This window comes from Callorhinchus milii, unplaced genomic scaffold, assembly GCF_018977255.1.
Source record: "Callorhinchus milii isolate IMCB2004 unplaced genomic scaffold, IMCB_Cmil_1.0 Scaffold3, whole genome shotgun sequence".
NCBI lineage: Eukaryota > Metazoa > Chordata > Chondrichthyes > Chimaeriformes > Callorhinchidae > Callorhinchus > Callorhinchus milii.
The window spans coordinates 51,619,395-51,646,553 of NW_024704744.1; the positions used below are offsets into that span (position 1 = coordinate 51,619,395).

The window sequence follows — 27,159 nt, forward strand, 5'->3', positions numbered from 1 at the left end:
TACTGGATGGCTTGAACTGAATTGGCATCAACTGAATTGATATACAAAATATATCATTTTTATTTACATTCTTTATGCAGCTGCTGGTATTATCTTTGATTCAGATTCAGTATTTTTCTATTTTCTCCTCAGACGAAGAAATTGCACTGGACCCGGCCAAGAGTGGGACAGATGAAGGACTAGTGGAGTTCCACAGAGCATGTTGGGAATCTGAGTTTGTGCCTGTAGCCCAGCAACTACTGCACAGGATTCAGTGTCATCACACTCACCTGGAAGCTCTGCCCTTCCCCACACAGTAACATTCCTTCTCTTAGAAAGGTCTCCATTGTCTTCCTTGTGGATAGAAAAATTGGTACTATTAAATCCACTATTCCTGCAATACTTGTATACACAGACAGACATAGACCTCTATCCATCACAATCATCTGTAATGCTTAACCATAGAATATCACAGAACAATAAGTTATTTTTAAATATTAATAAGACACTGGTGTTTTGAAATGTTCTGCAATTTAAAATATTATTGCAGCTAATTTACGAACACACAATTGATACTGTTTAGAATTCACAAATTTGCAATGCAAAAGGTTTTCTTTGTATGTGTGGAGTGCAAAATACCGTGAGAGACAACTAATGATAATCCAATTTGGACAATTGTAAATATTTTCTTTGTACATTCTAAATATTTTCATTTTGAATTCGCACAAGGTTTCATGATGTGCGTATCTTTAACTGTTTTCTCCAGTTGATTATTTTATAGCAGAGTTTAATTAAAGTTTTATTTATTGCTGATTGTGCACAGCTTTGGAGTTCTGCTTCATCCCAAATGGAATTTCAAACTCCATCTCTCAATACTGCTATCTTCCAACTTCTGAAACATTACACAAATATTGCACCTTTCATGTTGGGAAAGTGTCCCAAGGCGCTGGGCAGTCCAGGGTTTGTACCCAAGCTTGCACTGGGCTGAAGGTGCGGTCAAAGAGAAAGGCCTTGAGACAGACATTCTCCACTTACACCTTCACTCTTACTCAGCTCAACTGCTGAACTCTTTATCCATAGTTACAGCACCAGATAGACAGTAAAAGTTCCATGACATCATTCAAGAAGAGAGGGGAGTTTCTCCTGCGGTTCTGATCAAAAATGCTCCAGATAAATTTTGTGATTTATAGCTGCAAGTTTGAGGGACATGGCTGTGCACCAATTGGTTATCATGTTCACCTACAAAATAGTCACTATGCTTTTACAGTAAATTCTATAAGGTGCAAGATATTGGTGCTATATTGAGTGCAGTTGGCTGAGACATCTTGAGACGCGATAAGGCACTATATCAAATGGAAGGATTATTATTATTTTTTATTTCGCACAACTGATTCAGCTTTTTACAAAATTTACTGATGAGAATTTAAGCTTGTTCAGTATCCATCTGTTAAATATGAACAGTTACATTTTGGTATTTTTGAATAGACATGTTGGAAACATCACAAAATGCAGCACATTCAAATTTTATTCATTTCAACATGTCAATACAGACAATTATTTTGACTAAAAAAAGTAACGTTTTACATTTTAAGAACTTCAAGAAGTTGATCAAAACCCTATAAAAACAAAAGGACATAATGCTGATATTTTAAATCAGGCTCTGTTATTCAGTAAACACAAACATTTTCAGCTGTTCCACATAAGCTGTCAATGGTTAAAAATCACATAAAAAGAGGGTTTGCACTGTAATTCTAGTACAGACAGTCAGTCACTTTTCCACTGAATACAGCTGATAAGTAGGAGAAATCCATTAGTGTACCAGAGGGCAGCTGACCAAACTTTCTTACACAACCAGCAAGTAAAAGGCTAACACATAGCCAAATACTGCAATACAATCGGTGTAAAACGTTACAGTGTGTAATCTGTAAGGAAGTCTAAATAACTCAAATCTACAGTGCTCTTCTTTCAAAAGGACACACACCACTTTGAGTACAACTGAAATTGAACCCAACACTAGGTTCCTCATTTTTAGAAAAAGAAACATACATTTCAAAGTTTGCACAGCATTGTTTTACAGCAGAAATACTCTTTACATTTGAACATCAGGTGTGCTAGAATTCTAAGATATAAAAATTAGAATGACTAAATATTGACTCGCAATATAGTCTGTGCCTTGCTGAAGTCACAGGACAGGCTCAAGCATCTGCAGTGTTCAATTTGATAGTCTTAGCTTAAATTGGGAAGCCAGTCATCACAGCAATTCACCATCAGGAGAAGCAGCTACTCTACTGTCTACAGCTTCAAACAAGGTCCTTGAGGCGCATACAGTTGTTTCCAATTGTCTTTAAATAATGCTCCAACTCCCATTACCTCCTGCATCAACCACGCATTACAACCGCACATGGCAATACTGTGGCTGGTTGCTGCAAGAAAATAAAAATGTTAGGAATTACTGTATGTTGTCAAAACACACAGATGATCAAATGCTGAGTTGCACATTGCTTCTTCACAGTCTTCCATACTTTTTCTTCTGTGCAGGATCCATAACTTGAACGCTTGCCACAGTTCACCAAAAAAACGTCTCTTCTCATGATGTATGGCACAATGAAATTTGAGTAATTTGCGTACTTTGAATCAAATGTGGTTCAAATGGAACAGGCAGGTTCGCCAATAAGAATTGGTGTTATAAATAAGCAGGCTCCTCATGTCCGATAGCGAGTAATGGCCGTCAGAGCATAAAGAAGTTCAGCCTGCATACGAGCTTCCATAAGAAGCAAATTCACATGAATCTGGGGAAGAAACATACATTTTGTAAGAAGTTTTTAAAATTCAAACCATGAAAAAAAAAGTCACTCCTATTTACTTATCAAAACTCTCAACAATGAAGTGCCATAAGTCAAAGAATATTTCACTGGGTTAGATCAAATCAAAGATTTAATGTATTACTTGAGCCTTACGTTTCATACTTCAGATGCTGATAGATATTGTATTAATTGTTTAATCTACTCAGGCTTTGAAGGAGCAGTTTTGAATCCTCAAATTGGTACTGGATATAATTATTTTCTCTTCCAGAGAAGTAGAATTTGGACCCAGTCGAGGCAAGCTGGATAAGGAATTTCCCATCATATTTAAGAATGATAGGTGATGTGTGTCTACCAAGAATGGAAGATATATATTTTCAAATCTCCTGCGCAGTATTTGTGTATGAGGGAATTTTCTCTCATGGAAAGTCTTCATACCTTCTCAGAGTGTTTGAATAGCCTCCAGAAGTTGTCATACATTCTTTTTGTAGTCTTCTCTGGAGAACAGACCACTGTCTTTATATAAACTTTAAAGCTATGTTCCAATAGCTGATTAATTTCACCGTAGTCATAGTCGTCATACCTGGCACAAATAAAATCCATGAGTTTTCTGCAGCCAATGTGCCACATGATCAGAAATATACACAACTGCTGTAAGCTCACCTTATTCCAAACATGCAATGGATGTAGTTCCAGATAGCTCGTCTCAACATTGAGGTATCCACATCCTTGTGCATTGCCATGGTGTTGTAAGTCAGGTTGTAAACGATCTGAAACTTCTCATCCAATAGCTGCCCAACATCTGGGTAAAGACGGTTCACAAGCGAGTACCCATGATCTTCCCAACTATAGTCCTGTGGCAAACGTTAAAGAAACTTGTAGTTGTAATTCTTGGATCAAGTGACAAATAAAAGCATAAATACATCAAGAAATTCAGGGAATCATCACATCCATCCAACTAGCTTAAGTCTTACTGGGTCCAACTCAATTTTATACAACACCAGTTTAGTTCACGTTCCCCTGGCAGTCATGAGGATTAGAATCATAGAATTATGCAGCACCAGAGGAGGCCATTCGGCCCATCGTGTCTGTGCCGGCTCTTTTAAAAGAGCTATCCAAACCAATCCCATTTCCCCGCTCTCTCCCCATAGCCCTGCAAACTTGTCCTCCCCAAATAATTATTTACTCTCTTAAAAGTTGTTATCAAATCGGCCTCCTCCAATCCAAGGCTATAAATATCATACAATGCTTTATTAGTTGTAAAATGTATTCCTTAAAATAAATACCACATTCTGTAGGTTTTTTGGGCACAAACACTTCAACATGGAGTAACAACCACAATTGGTTCATTAAATGCATGGGTTTCAGATCAGCAGCATTATTATATCCAAAAAATACAGTCACTGCACTTTACAGTATATCCTGTGAAGTGCTTTGAGACTGACAACACAATAACGTGCTAAATCAAATGCAAGGATTATTATTCAAATTATATAATTTGAAGCTTTTAACACCAGTACTAGCACAGGTCCAACTACTTGTGTCTTGGCATTAACAAGCTACAGGCTACCTCCGTTCAAGGAACCAACATGGATGGATCGGACAGCAGGTAGGATTGAGAATATTACTCTAAGTCAAACATTCTTTTATTTCAGCTGTTGATGCTTTGAGACAAAAATGTGTCTGCAATGTCTGTGTTGCTAGAAGCAGTTCCTCTCATCAGAGATTTACTTTCAAGATAGCACGGAGACTTCCACTGAGTGACAAACCTTTGCAACGTGGGCAGTACCACCTTGGAACCATGCTCCAAACAACAGCACTGCCCCCAACAAGAGCAGCTTTCAACAGTGGCCATTCAAATGGCTAACCTTCTGTCGAAGTGAGTACAGTAAATGAACAGGTTGGAAGTGGAGGAAGGCACCAGCCAGGATGCAGGAAGTTATGGTGTACAACATGGCATGAGCATTTCTCCTCTTTCTATGGAGTACTATGGGGTAGAAGAGGAGAAAAACCAAGGTTGCACACCTAGTCTGTGCTCAGCACTGCACCTGAATGACATGACTGCAATGCGAACAATGGGCCCAATGATGTACACTACAACTGACGCTTCACCGTGACAAGGCACCAGATCAAAGAAAGCAAAGATTAAGCTGTAGATAAACACTGAAGAATTTTACCTGAGCTCGGAATGTAGGTACACTTTGCTCTCCACATCTGGAAAAGTCTTTATATCCATAGCTTGGGTCTTCAAAATGACGAGCAACATCCCTTGTGTCCACAGATTCATCATCTTCTGGGGGTATAAACAAAAATCTGTAAGACTAGTGATTTTTTTTAGTATTATGGAATCTATCTGAAATGAATGTCACTTTCTCACCTAGTCTTTCACAGCTAGCCACCCACATGAACATTTCTTCAAATGTAGAGATCTTATCACTTGTATTTTCTACACACATTTCTTACAGCATTAATATTATTTGCATACTGCAGCAGTAACTTTCTGCAGTTTTTGTACAGTGGTATTTGTACTTAATCTGAAATGCTGCCTAAGATAAAATCTGAATACGGCATAATCTGAATTTTGTGTTTCAGCGAACAGACAATGGCCGTATTGGCCTTCCAATACGTCGGACATTTTTGTGGTTCTATATGCCTAAACTATGCATTTATAATTTAATTTCCAGAGTTACATTTGGTTTAAATTTCTAGAACAAGTGTAAAAACTATCTGGTAGCAAACTCAATTGGTACCCATTGGTATCTGTCTATCAATATTCTCAAAGCCACAGTGAAAAAAAATCTAAAGGGAATCTTTGTTGTCAAAATAATTCAATTCTAGAACACATTAAAATGTCAAGACAATGGGCTGGATTTCAATGGAATTTCATATCCACTATTTTAAAAACCCAAGGCTCTCTCCGTTTTGGAGGAAATCAAGGCTCCATTGTGCTGCTGACACCACATACAATTATACATGACTTTCACTCTCACCTACTGATGCTACATAAAGGCTCTCAGTCTTTTCTCTTTCAAATCGTGTTGCCATTTCCTCTTGGCTTGCCTCCTCTTCATCTCTGCACTCCTGCAACCATTTCATTTTTTCCATCAGTGCTTCCACCTCACATGAGGCATCTGTTACCTGTTAAAAATAAATAGACTATTGTCATCCTGGATTCTAAACATGTATCTGCAGCATAACATATTTGAACAATAAAGGGAAGTTCTATGCTGTACTACACTAACACACCTATCACCAGAACAATCAGTTTAATTGCTCCAAGTCTTGATTAGTGGAATTTGTACTTCACTTTCCTTTTGTTATTAATAACCTGAACTTACTACATTAAAAGGCACAACAATTTGACCAGTCCAGTGTGTTCTTTTATAACCATGAGAACATTAAATGCAGCATTTCATTTCTCACTCTTCCAAATACGTTTATAACAAGTTTTTAAAAAAAAAGTCTGAAGAAGTAGTTTATAAGGAGTGCCGATGATTTGCATTCAAAGTATATAAGTGATTTTTTAAATTTACGTGACAGCAATTTGAATGTGAGAAAATCAGTAGACATGCACTCACATCACTTCGTCCTTGGCCATTGAGTCCATCTTCCACACAATTATTGCCATTTGCTAAGTCACAAACGCAGTAATTATCCACTGAAGGGAGTCGAAATGTGTGTCCTCCATCACAATGCATCTCAGAATTGATCCCACAGCCGTACGTGAAAGAGGCCAGAGAATGATAGTGAGTGAGCAGGACAACAACATGCACCAATTCAGCCAGCGACCACCCATGCTCTTCAGCTTTCAGGAGTTTCTGTAAAAAGATAGAAAATATGGTTACCAGTGCTGTCACAAACTTTCATCAACGTCATCTCCCCTTTAAGGAATCTCAGATCATCTGACCCATCCATTATTTAATTTTCTTTGTATCCATTGGTCAATTTAAAGTTTTTCTTATAAGAGAAATTGGTTTCAGTTCCCTAAGAAATTATTTTTTTCACACTGGTAAAATTTATAAAAAGGAAAGCAGTTTAAAATCTTTACAATACATTAATAAATCATTTTGAGTTTGATAACATAAAATACACCCTGCTACATTTCTATCATACCCAGAATAGTTCAAAAGTTTAACTACACTAATGCTATTCCAACTTCTATTTGACAATTAACAAAACTGGGTCATAAAACAAGCTTGTTTTTTATGCCTTTACAACATCTTTAGTCTACAGGTTTCAGTACATGCTTAACACCACAGTGCAGGCAATCGTGTTAAATGGGTTTGGAAACCACACTGCACAATCACATCAAACAATTTAGAAAAGCACACCTCAATGTGATCTTTGGTAATAAGCCACGGCCTATGAGCGAGAATCTTGTTCAGTTCGCTCAGATTCTGGAGCTTTTGAGGGGCAGAATCCAATCCAGCCAACCACTTGGGATCTCCTCCAGCTTGGAGGAAATCATTCACATGGAGGTTGACAAGATAGGAACACTGGTGCCGAGCTGTCGCCTGCAGGAACAAAAACATAGGTATGATTTCAACTTTTTCTCAAAAAAAAAGCCCATTCTTTAATTTATCTCATAAACAATGACAAGTGCCCGGATGGTAGCATTCTCGCCTTTGAGTCACATGCTGTGTAAACCCATGTTTTGAATACAACAACAACTTGCACATGGAGTGCCCTCCACTCAGGGTAGCATCTCAGAGCGCTTAACAGTGGTGGAGCCTGACTCAGAGCCGGGGGGGAGGTGACCCATAAGCACAGTCAAAGAGGAAGGTTTTCAGGTGGGGCTTGAAAAAAGGGAGGGGACAAGGCGGAAGGATTGAGGGGGAGTGTTCCAGAGTTTCGGGGCGTAGTGGCTGAAAGCATGGCCTCCGATGGTGAGGGTATGAGGGATGAGTAGGAGGCCGGTGCCAGTCAAGTGGAGGCGCCAGATTGAGGAGCGAGGAGGTCGGAGAGATATGGAGCTGCCAGAGAGTGAAGGGATGTAGATACACAGTCCAGGCTGGCAGTGCAGTGCTGGGGGGTTGGAGAGTGCTACATTGTTGGAGGTGCTGTCATGAAATGTTAAACCTACTTTGCCCAGGTGGACATTAAAGATCTCATGGCATTATTCGAGAAGGGAGTTTCTCAGTGTCCTGGCCAACAATCCTCCAGAAACAAAAACTGGTGTAAATCCTTAACTTCCTGGCTGTTTGCAGGATAATTCTGTGTGCAAAATCAGCTGCCATATTCACCCACAGAACATACAGTCTTTGTACTTTACAGTGCATCCTGTGAAAGACTTTAAGACGTCCTCCTAACGTGAAAAGCATTGCATCAACTGCAACCATGATGCTGGTATACAAATATGAAAAATGCAAGTAATCTGAATACTATACAACAAAGAAAACTTTAAGATTTCAGAAGTGAAGCATTAAATTCCAAACTGCGTTTCATATAGATTTATACTTCTACAAATGAGACTCACCATTATTGCAATGTAGTGTCGGAAATGGTAAGGCAGTGGACCATCCATTTGCATCAGGTAGTGTTGAGTTTTCAGAAAACTGAAAAGATATTGTGGATGGAAGCCCATGACCAAGGTGATATTGTCCAGACGGCCCGTGGTGGTGAATGCTTCAACGAACAGCAAGTGTGTCCCTGCATCTTCTTGTCTCACTTGAACCGTCTGTTCAAAATAATTAACATTTAGCACACCACAGATCTGATATCTATATTTTACTTTGGCACTGGCCAGATGGACCACAAATCTTCTCTAGCCTTATCTGCATATTTCTATGTAAAATGCTAAAATTGGCCACAACACCAGGTCAGAGTGGGGGGGTGAGGAAGAAGCTAATCTATCAGAATTCCTGTTTTTAATCACCATTCAGTAACTTCTGCTACAAAATGTGGTGAACAAGATCGGAAATCTACACACCCAGCATGGACTACCTGTCTAGTCACTCGAAGAATGGGCATGTCCGCAAAGTCCTATAGGACTAGCAGGATTCATGAAAGCTAACGAGTAAAGGAAAAAAGTGAGAATTTCTAAGGTGAATACAAGACAACCCTATGCATATAGGAAGCGCTGCCGATGTCTGTGAAGAAAGGGACGTAAGCAGCACACTGGGAGAACCCAGGAGTCAGACAATTTTAATGCTTCACTTATAACATGGTCTAAGAGATATCAGATCTAGGTAACCGTATTACAACAGGCTGAAAACAATCCAGAGGGGAAAGTGAATCTACGAGAACTGTACATTTCCTAGCAGTCAGTCATAGAGTTACATTGCATAGGTCTGAAAGCTGGTCAGTTTCCTAGCTGGTCTTGTTCAAGGAAAATAATTACACTGACATTCAAATACTTGACATTGTTAATCCCCTACATTGCTTTGCGATCCATTTTGAGAAACAAGTCTACTTGAAATATTGTTTTGAAAGAACAAGGACATTTTAAAAATTGCTAGGCCGTGCAATTGGCAAGAATTAAACAAAAAAAATCACCACAGAAGCAGACATTGCCTTAACACACAACCTCTTCGGCTACGCCCTTTCTTTTCACAGGACAAAAATATTCTGAAGTGTGTCATCCGCAAATTTATATGGGATTCTTTACACAGCATTCTCCCACTTCTAATCCTAGGGAAACAATTTAAGTACCGTAGCTTTAAACAGACTTAAGACTTTTAGGGAAGAGTTCATTGGCATCCAGAATCTTGCCATCAGGCACTACTGCAGTAAACACTCCTCAAATATTTAGCACAGGGCTGCAAGCTGCCAGATTTGATAACTCACTGTAGACCAGAGATTAAAGTGTAAAACCAGACAAATAAGAAAAATACACATACTTCTTTTTCAGGGATGAATGCACTTGGTCCTTGTCCCAAAGGTCGGGGAATTCTCACTCCCATTTCCTGTAAAGAACAGAAGTTTTTTGTTAGGGAAGCACACATCCAAAATACAAAACAAAGCACTTATATTGTGTTCTGTCTTCATCTATTTAGCAAGGGTAGAGAATGGTCAGAATAAACCATGCTGAAATTTCGTGGGGTATCAATTTGTTTTTATCACTCCATAACCTCATTCAAGCAAACATTAATTACATCGGCTACATCCCTAGTCTTACCAAAACATTTGGCCTGCTGCCTGGAGCACATAGTCCAGTATAGCTTCCGAACACAAGGTTAAATTCTATGCAGTAAAGCACCTTTGCAACATTTATTTTCCACATTTCTATCACACACTGAGCCACTGGCAATGATGACAAATAAATCAATGAGACATGGTTAAGTTTATTTTGTATTATATTTCAGTCAGGTTGTGCAGGATTAAAATAAATTCCTCTTTTGACTGGTGAGATTTCACAATACCACTTGGCCCATTGCCCAGAACATATAGTTCAGTACGATCAACACAAAAATAAAGTTTGTTTTGATGTTTAGGTTTTGTTGCTTCTGTCCATCGTTTCAGGCATCTCATTGAGAGACACTGCAACCATTGGGAAATTCTAATAGGATCCAAAACCATACAACGGTTCTACACTCCTGTCAACTGAAAACTGCAGCAGGTAGCTTTGTGCAAATGTTCAATGCACCTGCCATCATTAAAGGAGTAATGTACTGGAAATAGAAGGCTTATAGTTTAGTAACAAACACGGCAATTATGCAATACCTTGTTCAGATTTCAAAGCAACAACGCAGCTGCACATTTACAAAATACTACTGTAACTCAGCTTCAAAACCCTCCATGGCCTCGGTCCCCCCACACCTCTCCAATCTCCAAACCCCCTTCCAACCTGCCCGCTCCCTCCACTAAGTGGGCTCCAGCCTGCCTCATGTCCCCCCGCCTCACCATTGGTGGGCGGACCTTCAGCCTCTGCCCCCACCCTCTGGAACTCCATTCCACAGTCCATCCACCTTGCCCTTCCCTTACCTCCTTCAAAACCCATCTCAAGACCCTCCTCTTCGACCGTGCTTTCAATCACCCTCCTTCCCTCCCTCCGTGCTGCCCATAGCACAGAAACTGCCCTGGTCAAGGTCACCAATGATATCCTGACCATCTGTGACCAGGGCTCCCTCTGCCTCCTCGTCCTCCTCGACCTATCGGCAGCATTCGATACGGTCGACCACGCTATCCTACTCCACCGCTTGTCCTCCCACCTCAACCTTCAAGGCACTGTCCTTGAGTGGTTTAGGTCGTACCTTTCTCACCGTCTTCACTTTGTCTCGACGAATGGCTTCTCCTCCACCCCCCGCACTGTCTCATGTGTGTCCCTCAGGGCTCTGTCCTCGGTCCCCTCCTCTTCACCCTCTATACGCTCCCCCTCGGTGACATCATCCGCAGACATGGAGTTAACTTCCACATGTATGCGGATGACACCCAACTCTACCTTTCCTCCTCTACTCTCAACTCCACGACCACCGATGTCCTGACAGCCGCCTGTCCGACATCGAGTCCTGGACGAGAGACAACTTTCTTCAGCTCAACGTGCGAAAAACCGAGGCCCTCCTGATTGGCTCACGTCAGCGCCTCCGCACCTCAGGCGCCGACACCATCAGCATCCAAGGCTGCACTCTCCACCTCTCAAAGCCAGTCAGGAACCTCGGCGTTTTGTTCGACCCTGAGCTGTCCTTTCTCCCTCACATCCGCACCACAACTGGCACCGCCTTCCATCACCTCCGGAACATCGCCAGACTACGGCACTACCTCACCCCTCACGCTGCTGAAACCCTGGTCCACGCCTTTGTCACCTCAAGGCTGGACTATGGGAACTCTCTCCTCGCCGGCCTTCCCGGCACCTCCCTCCACAAGCTGCAGGTCATTCAGAACTCTGCAGCTCGTGTACTGTCCCGCACCAGGCTTCGCGACCACATCACTCCCACCCTCGCTCGCCTCCACTGGCTCCCCATCCCCCAGAGGATTGATTTCAAGATCCTCATCCTCACCTACAAGGCCATTCACGGCCTTGCTCCCTCCTACCTCTCCAACCTACTATCCCCCTACCTACCTGCCCGTACCCTCCGTTCCTCCGGCTCCGGTCTGCTCCACATCCCCCGCCCCAACCGCCCTACCATCGGTGGTCGGGCCTTCAGCCTCTCAGCCCCCAGGCTCTGGAACTCCATCCCCCAGTGCCTTCGCCGCTTCCTCCCTTTCCTCCTTCAAGGCCGGTCTCAAAACCTTTCTCTTTGACCGTGCCTTCAGCTCCCCTCTCGACTCTCTTCCCCCTCCTCGCTCCCTCCCTTCCCTCCCCTCACCCTGACCATTTCCCCCCTCCTCGCTCCCTCCCTTCCCTCCCCTCACCCTGACCATTTCCCCCCTGCTCGGGTCATGACCCAACTGTGCAGCGCCTTGGGACGTCCTCCTGACGTGAAAGGCGCTTTATAAATGGAATCTTGTTGTTGTTGTTGTTGTTGCCCTCCACCCTCCCCAATCTTGACCCCCAGTTCGGGTCCAAAACACTGCGCTATACAAATGTAATTTTGTTGCTGTTGATTATCGCAGATTGGGGGTGGGGGGGAGGGAGGAGGAGAATCACTATCAACACTGTTTTTGCAAATATTGGAGTGGTGTCATGTGGTTAATAATTTCCCCTATAAAAAATATTTCTGATGGTAAGCGTTAGAAAGTAAAAACATTTTAATTTCACAGAATTAAACCTACAGCATTCCTTTAACACAATAGTAACCAGTTGATTCTTCTCCCACTGTTCAACATGTCATATTAACATCTGATGGGCAATGCACAAAACAGAAAACAAGAGTTTGATTCTTTAATAGAGAAAAACAGTGTTGTTGACAAAGAACACTCTGATGAAGTCATGACCACAGGTCAATTGAGCGTAATGTTTGGTTATATAGTTCTTCAACAGCACCTGGCATCGTAAACAGTATCATTACTGAACAAGCCAAGAAAATCATAGGATCATGGAAAAAACATTCTCAAACCCAACTGCTTGTATAGGACATACATACATACACAGTAACTCAAAGGCAAAATTAAGATACCTCTCCCAAACACTAGATTTGTTCTTTTAATCTGAATGATTGTATTACCAAACCTATACATTCTCTTGTTTTGACTAGTTTTTACATCCAAAAAACCCACATGCTCTATTCTGTTACCTTTCTTTCCTCTCAGCTCCTGAATATACTATAATAGGATTCCACAGGTACCAATATCCCCCCAGTTACTTCCCCAAGAAAATGGTCTCTGCATGTGAGCCTTGACGGGCAAAAAGTGACTATAAACTAAAGGTGCATACAGCTAAATTCAATCCTGATCTCATTCACTATCCATACAGGAGCACCTTCAAATAAACATCACTGAATAGTAACTCAGTAACCTGTCTGAATTTTCATATTGAAATGGATTGAGGCTATGATTAATGATATATTTTCAAAAAAAATTCAACAACAAGCCGTTCAAAGTACTACTAACTGCAAACACACCCAGTTACACAAATGGATATGCATTGCCATGCTTTAGGCTATCCAAATCAAACTACTGAGAGTTCCACATATCCATGAAATTTTGCTTCATCTGTAATAGAGTGCTCACTCTCTCCTACCTTGCTCGGGTAATGCTAGAATATAATAGGCAGAGGTTGGCAAAAGCCAAAGCATGGGAACATCAGAATGTGCAGTAAAGCTCTGCTGGAGTTTAAACATCTAAAACAGCATAGATTGCCATTGCAGAGTGTCTGGACAGATTCCCACTGCTTGTCCAGCTAGGACTATCCTAACAGTAAGGGCTTCGGCTGGTAGGACTAATAGGAACAGATGCTAAATGACCCCTTATCCTAGCAACTCGTCTGTCCTTTCCAAGTCTTGCCGACAAGCTGACTGCCTGGTCTGCTTCAACAGTGCCCTGGAAAACTGTGGTCCTGTTTGACTCAGGAACTGAAATATGTCATCTCCCACAGAGGATGGACCAAATTCAATATTCTATTTTCAGGCAAGTCCCCCGAGACCTTGCTTATCTCCCCCAAGGAGGATAGTAACTAGACGTCTGACAAGTATAGTTTTTTTTAAAAAAACAGGAAGTTATGATTTTGCATCACTCTAAATGGCGATACAGCTGTGTTATCTGCTGCTTCAATCTTATTCTGACCTTTATATAATAGTGTAAGAACTTTATTTAAAAAGGGAATAAATTAGGAACTATCTGAATACATTTGTGAGGTGACTCATGAGTATCACATACTTCATGCATTACTCAAAAGGCAGACTTATTATACCTGTTAACAATGAACTACAGAATATTTACCTTTAATACTAAACAATGACATTTCATTAGAACAAGTGCCAATTTGATGCAATCCTGAGCTCAACTCATTCCAGTCCATAGGCTGCATCAAGGATGCACAAATCTCCTAGGCTGGGGGAGGAAATGACTTAATACAAGAGATCCACAGCTGGTGTGCATCACAGTAACATTATGCTGACATCCAATAATGAGTTTCCTAAACACACTGCTCAGCCCAGCAATGGAAATAAACTTTTGGAACATTCAGGTTTCATAGTGCTGAGAGCTTTGTCAAAGTTCACAGCAGAAAGCTTTTCAAAGCCTTGCACACAACAGATGCGTTTGAGTTTGAGATCTGAATCCAGAGGAGGATCACTAGCAATTTATATTTTGGTTAATTTCATGCACATCTGCTTTATATGGTTATATTTTATCCTGGATAACTATATTTAACACAATTAACAGAACTGCTAAACACCAAAGCTTGTTATGAAATATCACTGAAATAAACTGACATTTTGAACTCACTAGGGAAATGGTTTTAAGCCACAGAAGTAGCAGTCTGAGTAAACCGTTACTTGCTATAACACAAAGCACAATCATACGTAGCAATGTATGTGTATAACACATTTATACTCAGCCACTGCATTTTCTATTTCAAGTGAATTTCTTAATGATAATTGCATTTGATATAGCTGTATCACGTCTTCTAGACATTTCAAAGCATTTCACAGAATACACTATAAAGTGAATTGACTGTATATTTTGTGGGCAATGTTCAAAAGCTGACAAATAACAGGGCAAGTTTGTGCTCTACTAAAACTCTCCATTAAATCCATTAAATATGGACAATGGACATCTTCATGATTACCATCAATGTCACTCAATAAAGACAGATCTCTAAACTATTCAGAACGTTACCGCATATTTTAATCCGTACATTTGAAAGAGAGCCTTTCACATTGCAAGTCAGTAACAAAGCATTTCACAGGTTTTAATAATAATGTGCAGTGACTGTATATTTTTTGCTTTCACCCTAAAATCTTGTGAAGTGTTCAATATGTCCTCCTGATGCAAAAGCACTATCAAATATGAGAATTATTATTAATTCTGAATGCTTAGACAAAACCACAGCTTTAACCCGTGTCCACAGACCAATTGCTGCTTATTTCATCCGTGGTCAGACAAAAATGACAGCTGGTACTACCAGAAACTTCAAGCAACCCTTATTTACTCTCTCTGGTGGGATGAATGGAACGTTCATCAAGGTGGTATTCAGTATCCAAACCGCCAGCTATTTAACAATAACTTAATGTTTTTCATCCCACCATCAAGGCATTGCCCCTTGTATATATACTTAGTGATTTGTCTGAGATATGACAACCAAAAGCCAAGTAAGAAGTCTGAAACTTGTAAGGCAAAAACATATTCTTTCTTTAAAAGATAAAATGCTAGGCTCATTACAATTAATGCTCAGCAAATAAGGACCAATATACTCATTGGCTAGTCCTACCCATTTCCAGCATTATACCAATATATTCTGCTAACATCATTCTCTGAACTACATACAATAGTGCAATTATAGACATTGTTGTTTTTGAATGGTGCAACCAGAAAAATTGCATTTCTGCAGAGAGGTGGGAAATGAAGATTGCGGCCTCGATCGCTTATTTTGATACGCACATCACATTAGCTGCACAGATATTGGTGCGAGCCCAGCTCTTGCCTCTGCTAGTAGTACTGATGGCAGTGGCAGCTCATCAAGTGAGCCACTGCTTCACCTCAAATTTCCATGTCTTGCAGTGAGCATTGCGAGACCGAAGTGGGAGTTGAGCGAATTGGTGCAGGAGGAAGGCCAGCGGGCGAGCAGGACCAACGCAGGAGCAAAGCCAACAGGAGAGAGGCCAAGATACTGCAAGAAGAGCCTGTTGCCATGGTAACAAGACAGTTTGGTTAGGCAAACCCATAGATTGCCCAAGGAAGTGTGCTTCAACTGTCAGAGGTTACACGCCGCCACCAACTGATGGGAATTTTCAATGCTGCATAATTCCTCACGTTTAAAATACACTTTAACAATGCATTATCAAACAAGTGTGTCTTATTGAAATCATTCCATTTGATTTTTTTTATAAATTACATTTGTTACAGTGTCAAAATGTCTCAAAGTGCTTCACAGGTAACTGCTGTTAAGGGTAGTGACCGAATTTGTAGGCAAAGGCAACAACCAATTTGCACATCACAGGCTCCATACAAACAGCCATGAATTGAATGAGTAATTTTACCTGGAGGATTGTTGGGTCCGGATACCCTACACTTTTACTTCGAGAAACTGTTTTGAAGAGTGTAATGGGATCTTTAACATCCACCCAATGAGGTACATGGGATGGCAGTTAATGTCTCATGTTAGGGGTGGCATCTCCAACAATGCAGCAGAAGTTTCCTTCAGCACTGCTCTGGAGTGTCAACTGAACTAAACAAACACCAGATATAAAAGATGAGCAGAATTCCTCAGATTGGCTCTGCTCCAAATCGAAGTATCTGGTTTAAAAGGCACTGAGCGCCACACAAGACTCACAGCTTCATACTGTACCTTTTTATTAAGCAGCTTCTCACAATTGCTGCAGAGGCGAAATTCCCTCATTGACATGCCGTTGGTTTTCGCTCCTGTGTACGTGTTTGCAACTGAAGACAGTCTCATTCTCACGTTACCGAATAGCTTATTACTTGGTTCTCGCAACGGTAAAAGCAGTTAGATTTCCGTTTGGCTGCTGATAGCCAGGAGCCTGTCACCACACTGCCGGCCTGCTGCCTGTCACCACACTGCCAGCCTGCTGCCTGTCACCCTGCTGCCTGTCACCACACTGCCAGCCTGCTGCCTGTCACCCTGCTGCCTGTCACCACACTGCCAGCCTGCTGCCTGTCACCCTGCTGCCTGTCACCACACTGCCAGCCTGCTGCCTGTCACCCTGCTGCCTGTCACCACACTGCCACCCTGCTGCCTGTCACCCTGCTGCCTGTCACCACACTGCCTGTCACTGCCCCGCTCTGCCGTCTGCAGCTGGTGATTAAGTACACGAGCTCTGACAGCAAAGCCGTCATAACCAGACCACACGCCCTGAGTGACAGCCACAATAGCCAATCAGCAGCTCAGTAACATTTGGCTCAGCCACTGGAACGCCATGGTGCTCTGTGATTGGCTCCCAGCCCCGCAGTGCGCGCGGGACAATAGGATGGATCGCGTTGATTAACTTCGCAAGTGACCAATCAGAACAGGCGACAGGCCCGGCTTCGGAGCGAGCCGCGAGCTGCTGCAGCTCAGCTCCTCCAGTGACAAACACAACAGCAACAACAAGTCTGACCTTTGGCAGCACCGCTTCCCAGCTCGCGAGCTCCAAACACAGCCTCGCCTTACTCCCTGTCACAACCAGCTAAACAATTCCCAAAGACCTGTAGTCTGTACCTGTCCACTGAACGACTTTCCTCCACTCTTTGTACATCATCCACCAATCGCAGTTCCAGGGAGAAATGAGAACCTAAAGGGACAACAAAAGGAGCAAAAACATCTTCCAAGTTTTCCCTCTCTCCCAAAAGTTTTACACTATTGTTGGTTCCAACAAAGGCGTAGATGCTGTCTTTCCTTGTGTGATATTGCTGTTTTGTGGATGAATTCCACATTCGTCCACAAAACAGTCACTCCGCTTTACAGTATATCATGTGAAGTGCTTTGAGACATCCTCTCGACTTGGAAGGCGCTATATCAAATACAAGCGTGATTATAATATTCAAGTCTACAGTGGCACCAGTGCTAGTTCTGCTTCATTTATGAGTTTCCTTGCTCAAAATTGCCAGAAATCATTCAGTCAGTGCATCTAACTAGTTGTTTCATTTGAGGGCAGCTTGGAATTAAAATACAACCATTCAAATTAACTGGTACAGAAGAACTTCTGGTCAGATCATCATTCAATTTTGAGAGGTTAAACAGACATTGCTGTTTCAATTACATTTCCTTCAAGTTTAAAAAAAATTAACACCGCCATAAACTCTAACCACAAACAACGATAAATTACTTTTCTTTTGCGCTTTTCATGTCGGGAAGACGTCCCAAGAAGCTGGACAGCAAGGGATTTGGACACGAGCAGGGGGTTGGAATTGGGAGGGTTGGAGGGGAGGGAGAGTAGGGGTAGGAGAGTGACTGAAGGCGAGGTCAAAGAGGAGGCTCTTGAGACATGCCTTGAAGAGGCAACAACAAGAACAACAAAATTACATTTATATAGCGCCTTTCACATTGGGAGGATGTCCCAAGGCACTGGACAGTCAGAATTAGGGACCCGAGCTGAGGGTTGGGTTGCGGGAGGGTGGAGGGCGGGGGGGAAGCAGGGAGATCGAAAGAAAGGTCAAAGAGGAGGGTCTTGAGGTGGGTCTTGAAGGTGGCGAGGGAGGGAGAGAGACTGAGGGACTGTGGGATGGAGTTCCAGAGGGTGGAAGCAGAATGGTAGAAGGCTCGCCCGCTGATAGTGTGGGAAGCACGGCGGGGGACGTGAAGCAGGCCGGAGCCCGCTGAGTGGAGGGAGTGAGCAGGATGGTAGAAGCTTAGGAGGTTGCACAGGTAGGGGGAGCAAGACCATTGAGGGCTTTGTAGGTGAGGACCAGGATCTTGAACTGTTTCCTCTGTGTGATGGGAAGCCAGTGGAGTTGGCAAGGTTGGGGGTGACAGAGTCACGATGCCTAGTGCGGGAGAGGACACGAGCTGCAGAGTTCTGGATGATCTGTAACCTGTGGAGGGAGGAGTTGGGGAGACCGACAAACAGTGAGTTTGCATAGTCAAGCCTCGATGTAGTGAAAGCATGTATGAGGGTTTCGGCAGCCTGCAGTGTGAGACAGTGTCGGAGCTGGGCGATGTTTGCGAGGTGGGGGAAGGCAGAGCAGGAACAAGGCAAAGGGAATGTGGGATGCAGTTCCAAAGGTTGGGGGTAGAGAAGCTGAAGGCTTGACCGTCAATGGTGGGGTGGGCCGGGTGGAAGAAATGGAGCCTGCTGAGCGGAGGGAGCGGACAGGTCGATACAGGTCACAGAGGTAGGAGAGCTTTGAAGGCGAGGACGATAAACAATATACAACTTATAAAAGGTGCCAACATTTTCAAGTCAATGCCTCTGGACTCGATCTCTGATCAAGCTGCTCAAACTTCATTCTCATTTCTGACATGGTTTTATTAAACTTATTTTTTCTAATTTTCTCTCCATTGACATATGCTTCTGCTGCTGGTGATAACTCCTAATATGATACAGAGGATGAGTGGTTTGGCCTATGAGGTAAGACTGAAGGAACTGAGACAACTTCTGTTGAAACAAAGATTGAGGAATGATATAGGGTGAGAAATTATTTCCACCAGTCAGTGAGTTAGTGACGAGAAGGCATCAATTTAAGATAGTTATCCAACAAGCAAATGAGAAGTTTAGGAGAATTTTTTTCACACTGAGTGGTTAGGATATGACCTGCTGGGACTGATGGTTGAAGCAGAATCCATATTACTTTTCTAAAGGTATCTAAAAAGGAATACGTTACAGGGGTATGGGGAAAGAGCTGGTACATGATATTGAAAGGATTGCTCATAAAAGAGCCAGTTTAGATACAATGGACCAAATGGCCTAAATTTCTATGATTCCTCATGCCAGGATGCTGTTCCATAGTTGCTCTGCAGTGCCTCATTGTCTTGAGTATCCATATGTTTTTTTCAAATGTATTGCAATTAGTGCATTTGATTTAAATGTTGAAATATTGAATAGTTGGCTAGGATGTTTACCAATACTTGAAAGATACACCAAAATATTAGCTGTATTTATATATAACAATAAACAGTACCTTTAGAAATCAGTTACAGTGTAATACTCGGATAGAGAAGTGAGAATTTATTTATCTTTCAGAGATACTTCTGATGCAATGAGTCATTACAAGTAGTTTAGCTTTGTGAAATTTCTGGAAGTACACAGAAGTGCCGCTGAAACCTATGGCATAAATATTAGAAGGAACCATTAAGTCAACATATGAAAACAGCAAAACATTACAACCATAAGATTTGCAAAATAAAATTATTTATTTGGAATTATCAGTTTGCAACTTCTGACACTCCAAAGCAGCATTGCGGTGTGCTGCATTATTAGAAGTGCCATCTCCCAGATGAAACATTAAAACAAAGTCCCATCTGCCTGTTTAGGTGGATAGTAAAGATCCCCTGGCACTGTTCCAAAAGATAAATGAGTTTCTCCTGATGTCCTGGCCATCAAACCTTAAAATAAAATTAGTTATTTCATGGCTGTTTGTGGGTCACCTCTGTACGCAAATTGGCTGGCACATTTGCCTACAAATAAACAGTCACTACTTAAGTGTTCGACATTCAACAATGCCAACAACAAGATTATATCCCCTTAAGGGTGGCCAACTTCTTTGGTTGGCCAACAAAATAAAATAAATGTTTCTTGATTGAATATTTCTTGATTTATGGCAAAAATCTATACGATTTTGTTAATCCTATGATTATTTTGTTGGCCAACCAAAAAGGAATATCCCAATCTTTTATTTAAGTACAAGTATAGTGCATTTCTTCACAAAGAACATTTTCTTTGGAGTACCAAAATCACTTGACATTTCCAACAATACACATCACTGAAACGCAATAAGATGCTTTCCGTTCCTCCACCATGCATCCAGAGATCCAGTATTGAACCAATAATAAGTATATTGTCTTAAACTTTGTATTTTCTCTGAAGGAACTATAAATAAACAAATTATATTTGAATTAGTTGCAATGTTTTTCATGTCCACTGGAAGGGGTGTTTTTGTTGCAAAATAGTTTACTGAGGGTTTATTCCAATTCTATATTTACATATGATCTTCCTCTGTTTTTAAAACAATAAGTTTCCAATTTTGCTTCTTTCATAATCAATATTATAAATCAGGGTGATAAACTGCATATCAAGACTCCTCCATAAACCTAATCTCCTGCAAGATTCAGATTTATCAAGTTAGTATTAAAACAGAATGTACTGCAACTTGTTGTTCTGGCAGGGATTGATCAAAAAAAACCTTCATTCTGCTTCTGACCTAAGTTCTGTGAAAACTGACCTTAGCTGCGAAACAGCTCAGTAGGGAAATGGGAGGATTTTCTGCCCCGCAACAGTGATTTGATTAATGTTTACAAAAGTAGGAAATGCTCAGCCAATAGCAAAAGCATCACTTCATACATTTCTGCAAAGACAGATGTGGTATAGTGCCTTACTTTCTGAGCAAACTGTTCCTGCAGTAATCTGTACTCTGCAAACCTCAGTAGGACAAGGAAGTAAAGATCAAGGCCACCTTTTCCTGTAACAGGCTTCGATTTAAAATACTTTTGACATATAAAGAACACAGCCACCTTTTCCTGTACAGATCTAGATTTTAAATACTGTACTTTTGCCACATCATTTAATTTCTGCTTGGATTGTAAAATTTTGTAAAATCAAAACTACAGCATTGTTGAGTGAAAGTCAAATTCCTACAAATGCAAGCATCAGCAATCTTTTCACAATTGCCCAATGAAATGTAACTATGTTCTCAACTCTTTATTTACTGTTAAGACTATTAATTACGATTATGAAGAAGAAAATGTAATATTAAACCATAAAATCAACGCGAACTAATTGAAATGATTCATTTTTGTAAACAGTTACAAATTTGATAATACATTAGCAATGAAAAATGTTTCAGAGATCGGTTATCTATTACTTACAGGACTGCTAATGGGCAAGATCAGTACATAGATAATGTGTACTGATGGGGGAAAAAAACAGGAAGTTGTCAATTCACATCATTGCGGATGTAAATCACCTATTCAATTTTATCATCTTTTATAGTCAAAAATCTATATTCATTAACATCTTGTAAAATATTACTGCTCAATTGGGTGGTTAAAAGAACGTTTAAAACATTCTGGATCAGCAAGATACTAATAGGTTTCAGTCATAAAAGGATTGATTGTGTATGATGCACCAGAAATATTAAATTTTATTAGAACCTGTGATAAGCTGATTATTGAACAGTACAAAGCTGGTTTTAGCATGTGATTCTCTACATAAACCACTAATCTCAGCTGAGTTATGGAGGAAAGATTAGGACATGAAAGGAATGCAATTCCCACACAAGGGTAAACTAATGGTGAGTGTCCTACAATACAGTAGTTAAGTTGAGGTGAAGGGGAAGAAGAAAATACGATTGAAAAACTTAGCAAGGACTGACAAAAAAAACTATGTTTTGTATACGTAACAATTTGTATGCTCTATCTCTGTCTCACAAACATAGATAGACAGAAGAAGTTCAAGGTTTCCAAAATGTTGCTACAGATGATTAGTATAGTTGTCACCCAGCAATCTGTGGGAGAGGTTTAACCATGTAGGCAACGTGCAACAAAGCACATCAACTGAACATTTGTACTTTCCTCTCCACATTCAAGCCACAATGACATCATTACAGCCTTCATTACATCCAGGTGCTAGATCAACTTGTTTTATTTAGTTCTCACAAGTTTACTATCATCTCAATTGAAGACTGGAAGCAGAAAAGACTCACCGTCAGTCCAAATTCTTCTACATAAATTCATCACAAATTCATATTAAACTAACATTTATATGTTGCCCCAATCCAAATTAGTGTCAACAACAATCTTTACACAGCATTTGCTTTACCCTACATTCATTCCTTTTCTTTGGTCAGCCGGATGTCGGACACATGCGAAAACCCATCACCATGTTTAAGAGTATGCAAACCAAACAAAATTCCATGCATCCCATCTACGCATGAAAATTCTAGAGATATTTTTTGGAATGGAATGAGCATTCACTCCCTGGAGGGACACATCCTGCTCACCTAATTCCGGAAAATATTAGGAGCAGGATGGCAAGAGCCAAGACTTGGGGATCCTGGAGGGTGTGTTGAGTTACTGCTGGAGTCTAACCAGCTAAAAATGCATAGCTTGCCATTGAGAGCAAGCTTTCCCGCTGTTTGTCCAGCTAGGACTACCCTACCTTTAGGGCTTTGGTTTGCAGGATCAACGGGAGTTGAGAGTCCCTGCCCTTAGTGACTGGTATGTCCTCCTAGGTCGTGTCAATGAGCCAGACTGGCTTGGCTGTCATCAGCAGTGTCCTGGAGTACTGCGGAAATCTAGTTCTGGCTCAAGAGCTAGTTACCAAGATCACAATATAGAGAAGGCTCAATTCTGACATTCCTTTGCCAAACATGTCACTTTGGAGCCAGGTCGACTCAAACATCCATTTACATGTATATATACAATAATACATTAATTGTGCCTAGAACTTAAAAAAAACTGAAATATTGCTCAAATCATACCACGTTCACTCAGATCTATATTAAATTATATAGCTATCACACCACCACTATCACACAGCTATCACACAGTCCTGTAGCTCAGTGGTTAGAGCACTCACTTTACAAGTGAGAGACCTGAGTTCAATTCCAGGCAGAGGGCGAAACCTTGGGCAAGTTTCCTTACTCCACACAGAGCCTAATAATAATCCCTCCAAAAAACAAAACAATAATGAATTGGTCATTTTCAATCCATGACTGTTTGTGGGACATTGCTGTGCGCAATTGGCTGCCGCGTTCGCCCACAAATATACAGTCAATTCACTTTACAGTATACTCTGTGAAGCGCTTTGGGACGTCTGGAAGACGTGAAAAGCGCTATATCAAATGCAAGGATTATTATTATTATTTCCCCCCCATAGCCACAGAACCATCAATATAAAGCAGCAGCACATTAACAATTAAAACCATGTTTGATTTGTCTGGTTAGGTTATTTCTTCACAGTATTTAGGACCAAGTATAGCGGAACCTGGTTGTTGGGATCCAGAAAACTCCAACCTGTCTTATTCGGGAATCAGATTACAAAATCCGTCACAGAGGCTGATTTTACTCTAAAGTGGCATGACTATTTTTATGGGCGAATACTTCATTCAAGGCAAAGGCCCAGAATCAGGTTTGATAATTGAGCAGATATGAAATGCCTGCAGTATTCAGCCATTACAACTTTAAATTTCAGAAAAGGGGCAACTTCAAAAAATTGAAAACAATGACATTGCAAATGTCACATCTCCCTTATCCAATTCACCAGATAAAGCAAGGCTCCCACACCAGCAGAAGATGAAAGTGTCAGAAAACACTGTTTTCCTCGACAGAAGCAAAATAAATAAAACTTGTGCAAGGATGGCCACAATATTCTCAGAAATAATCTGCTTTATTCCATGCTAAGTGCGGTTCCTGTTATATTATGATTTGGTCCGTGTATAAACCGGGTGCACTGTGGAACTGCAGCAAATCTGTACACTGACTTGCTTCTTCTGCAGAAGGCTTCCCCAAGTCAGCGGCTTCTCTACAACCACTTGAAATGTTTGCGAGAGTAGATAACACTGGGGTACATCAGCGATGTCAGTAACAACTTGATGCCATGTTGTCATCAAGTACTAATTGTTACCCTCTTCATAAAGCAGCCAGTTAGAATGTGGGTTTCATTTAATAATATAATAATAATAATCCTTGTATTTGATAGGGCACCTTATCACGTCTTCAAGACGTCCCAAAGCAATTCACAGAATATACCGTAAAGTGAATTGACTGTATATTTTGTGGGTGAAACACGGCAGCCAATTGCGCAGTGTCCCACAAACAGCTGTGGATTGAGTGACCAATTTTTTTTAAAAAGGAATTACTACCCCCGGAAAAGCGGTCCGCCACTCAACTAATAACCGGGTTCCTACGTATTGCTAGGTAAATAGAGGCGTGTAGAGTAAGGAAACTTGCCCAACGTTTTGTGCTGCTGGGAATCAAACCCAGGTCTCTTGCTTGCGAGTGCTCTGGCAACTGAGCTAAAATGTAATCTGACTACTGCTGAACACTATAGGGTTAAAATCAAAACTAGGTAGTTAGAAAGAATCAGGAAGACAAATACAGAGAATGTTAATGTGAGAGAGAATGATTCAGAGAGCATGGTAGAGAGAGAGAGAGAGAAGGGCTGGCACAATGTAAAAGTACAGCAACAGAAAGAAAATCCTCCAGCTGCCTACAGCTGGAATTCTGTTTTAAAAAACACATTTTCAACCCACATTCGCAAACAGATAAACTAAAAACATTTCCTGGTGATACAAGAAAGCAAGTATTGTGTTAAAAGATTTGAAATAAAAGGAACTTCAGATCCTGCCAACATACACACTTTTGGCTATCCTGGTGCCGAATCTTATCATCCTGCCTACGTCCTATCACAGAGCACTCCCACATCTACTATCCCGACACTTCAATGCTGTCGGCCAGCAGATGCACGTCTTCAGTTACAGTGTTTGCTAATCTCAACAAGAACATCGAAACACGCCATTGCAAATTCTACCTCAGTCAGCTTTTTTTCTTGGCAGCAAGCAGTGTAGAAATATTGCTTACAGTACCAACTATCCAAGGCTAACTTACTTGGAAGAGACATTGCTCCCCAATTTTCTCCATTCACAATGATAGACAAAGTTCAAATTGTGCACATTTCACTCCTCTGAGCATGAGAGGCTTATTGAAACCCACATGCCTATTGATTTTTCAGTGGCAAAAAAAGTTAAATGTAAGGGGAAGATGTTATTCTTTGTAATGCGTTTTACAGGATGTATATATAAACATATCTTTGTTATTCACATCTGATGTTACAAATTGTTTTAATTCTAGTTGGTTTTTATCAGCAGTTATAAATTGAATCTCTTGCAATAAATGCTTCCTGAAGCACCTCAACAAACCAGATTTGGGATGGTCAGCCATTTTGCACACAGATTGATTTAACTTGCCAATTACGAAAATACTTCCAGACACTTCCCTCCCTCCTGTGACCACAAAATGATAAATTAGCATTGGAATTCATTTTATTTCCAACATCAAATCATTGAAGGAAACAAAGCATTTCATTTCAACATTCCATTGCATCAGGTTGTTCTGCCTATACAGATTTTAGAACTTTAAAGTGCAACTAAACTTAATTGGTCTTCTGAGGCAGAACTACCCATTTATAAAATATAATAATCCTTGCATTTGATATAGCACTTTTCATATCTTCTAGACGTCTCAAAGCGCTTCACAGAATATGCTGTAAAGTAAATTGACTGTATACTTGTGGACGAAACGCAGCAGCCAATTGCGCGCACAGCAGTGTCCCACAAACAGCCGTGGATTGAGTGACCAAATTATTATTGGTTTTTTTCCTGAGGGATTATCATCAGGTGTGTGGAGTAAGGAAACTTGCCCAATGGTTTGCCCTGCTGGGAACTGAACCCAGGTCTCTCGCTTGCGAGGCGAGTGCTCTAACCACTGAGCTGCAGGACTCATTTATCCTGAAAGGCACAAACTGGTATTAGAGAAAAGGAAAGATTATAGGATTTTTCCCATTGTTATACAGTAAACACCTGATAACTTGACCCTGTCTTAACTACCATTAAAGTCATTGTGCTGTCAATATCCTGGCCACATTTATTTATGTATTTATAAAGATGCCTAACTTTCCACTCCTGATAACTCATCTCTTAACCCTTTTCTCTTGGATGGACAAGTTATCAGGAGTTTACTGCACTTCCTTTCCCTTAAGATCACCTCAACTTCTTCTTTCCGCCCCCTCACCAAACCTTAGCCAGAAAATCCACTCCCAGGCCATATGTAACCAAACAAACACAATGGACAGTTGAGGGTTTGCATCTGAGCAGGAAGTTGAATTCAGGAGGGGTGGGGGGTTAAGGGGATGGTCAAGCAGGACGGTCTTGAGACAGGCTTTGAAGGATGAGGTGAAGGGACTCTAGGTGGAGTTCCAAAGAGTGAGGAGAGTTAGGCTGATGGAGTGGGGTGGGGGGTGATTCCAAGGGCTGCCATCCACCCTCCTACATGACTCCTGTGTGAGCCTTGAAGGCGAGTATTTAACTATGTTTCGTGGGGGGGGGGGGGGGGGGGGTGAGGGGGGCTGAGGAGGGTAAAGTTGGGGTACCAGAACCCTGGCCTAATAGGCTTGCAGAGTGTAATGGAGAGAAACCAATTTCGAACAGGTCTAAGGACACCTTCCATTCAGCATTAGGTTCTGCATATCAT

At 41.2% G+C, this 27,159-nt stretch overlaps 2 protein-coding genes across 5 annotated transcripts in view; one reads left to right on the forward strand and one right to left on the reverse strand.

The window, feature by feature from the left end:
• armc2 (armadillo repeat containing 2) overlaps positions 1-790 on the forward strand; it is a 48,560-nt gene extending 47,770 nt beyond the window's left edge. The window contains exon 18 of the mRNA XM_007892890.2: positions 133-790. Within this exon, the coding sequence (XP_007891081.2) occupies positions 133-299 (167 nt within the window). The 3' untranslated portion in view covers positions 300-790. The remainder of the gene's footprint in view (positions 1-132) is intronic.
• Positions 791-1,486: 696 nt separating this feature from the next.
• sesn1 (sestrin 1) overlaps positions 1,487-27,159 on the reverse strand; it is a 70,200-nt gene continuing 44,527 nt past the window's right edge. For 2 of the 4 annotated variants that reach the window (XM_042333752.1, XM_007892884.2), the window contains exons 2-10: positions 9,620-9,685; positions 8,257-8,457; positions 7,112-7,294; positions 6,359-6,598; positions 5,771-5,918; positions 4,958-5,073; positions 3,444-3,634; positions 3,219-3,363; positions 1,487-2,768 (exon numbers count right to left, since the gene is read on the reverse strand). In XM_042333752.1, coding sequence (XP_042189686.1) covers positions 2,682-2,768; positions 3,219-3,363; positions 3,444-3,634; positions 4,958-5,073; positions 5,771-5,918; positions 6,359-6,598; positions 7,112-7,294; positions 8,257-8,457; positions 9,620-9,685 — 1,377 coding nt within the window. In that variant the 3' untranslated portion in view covers positions 1,487-2,681. Of the gene's footprint in view, positions 2,769-3,218; positions 3,364-3,443; positions 3,635-4,957; positions 5,074-5,770; positions 5,919-6,358; positions 6,599-7,111; positions 7,295-8,256; positions 8,458-9,619; positions 9,686-16,605; positions 16,856-27,159 lie in introns of those variants that run through there. The other 2 variants (XM_007892887.2, XM_042333753.1) reach the window with 2 other exon arrangements.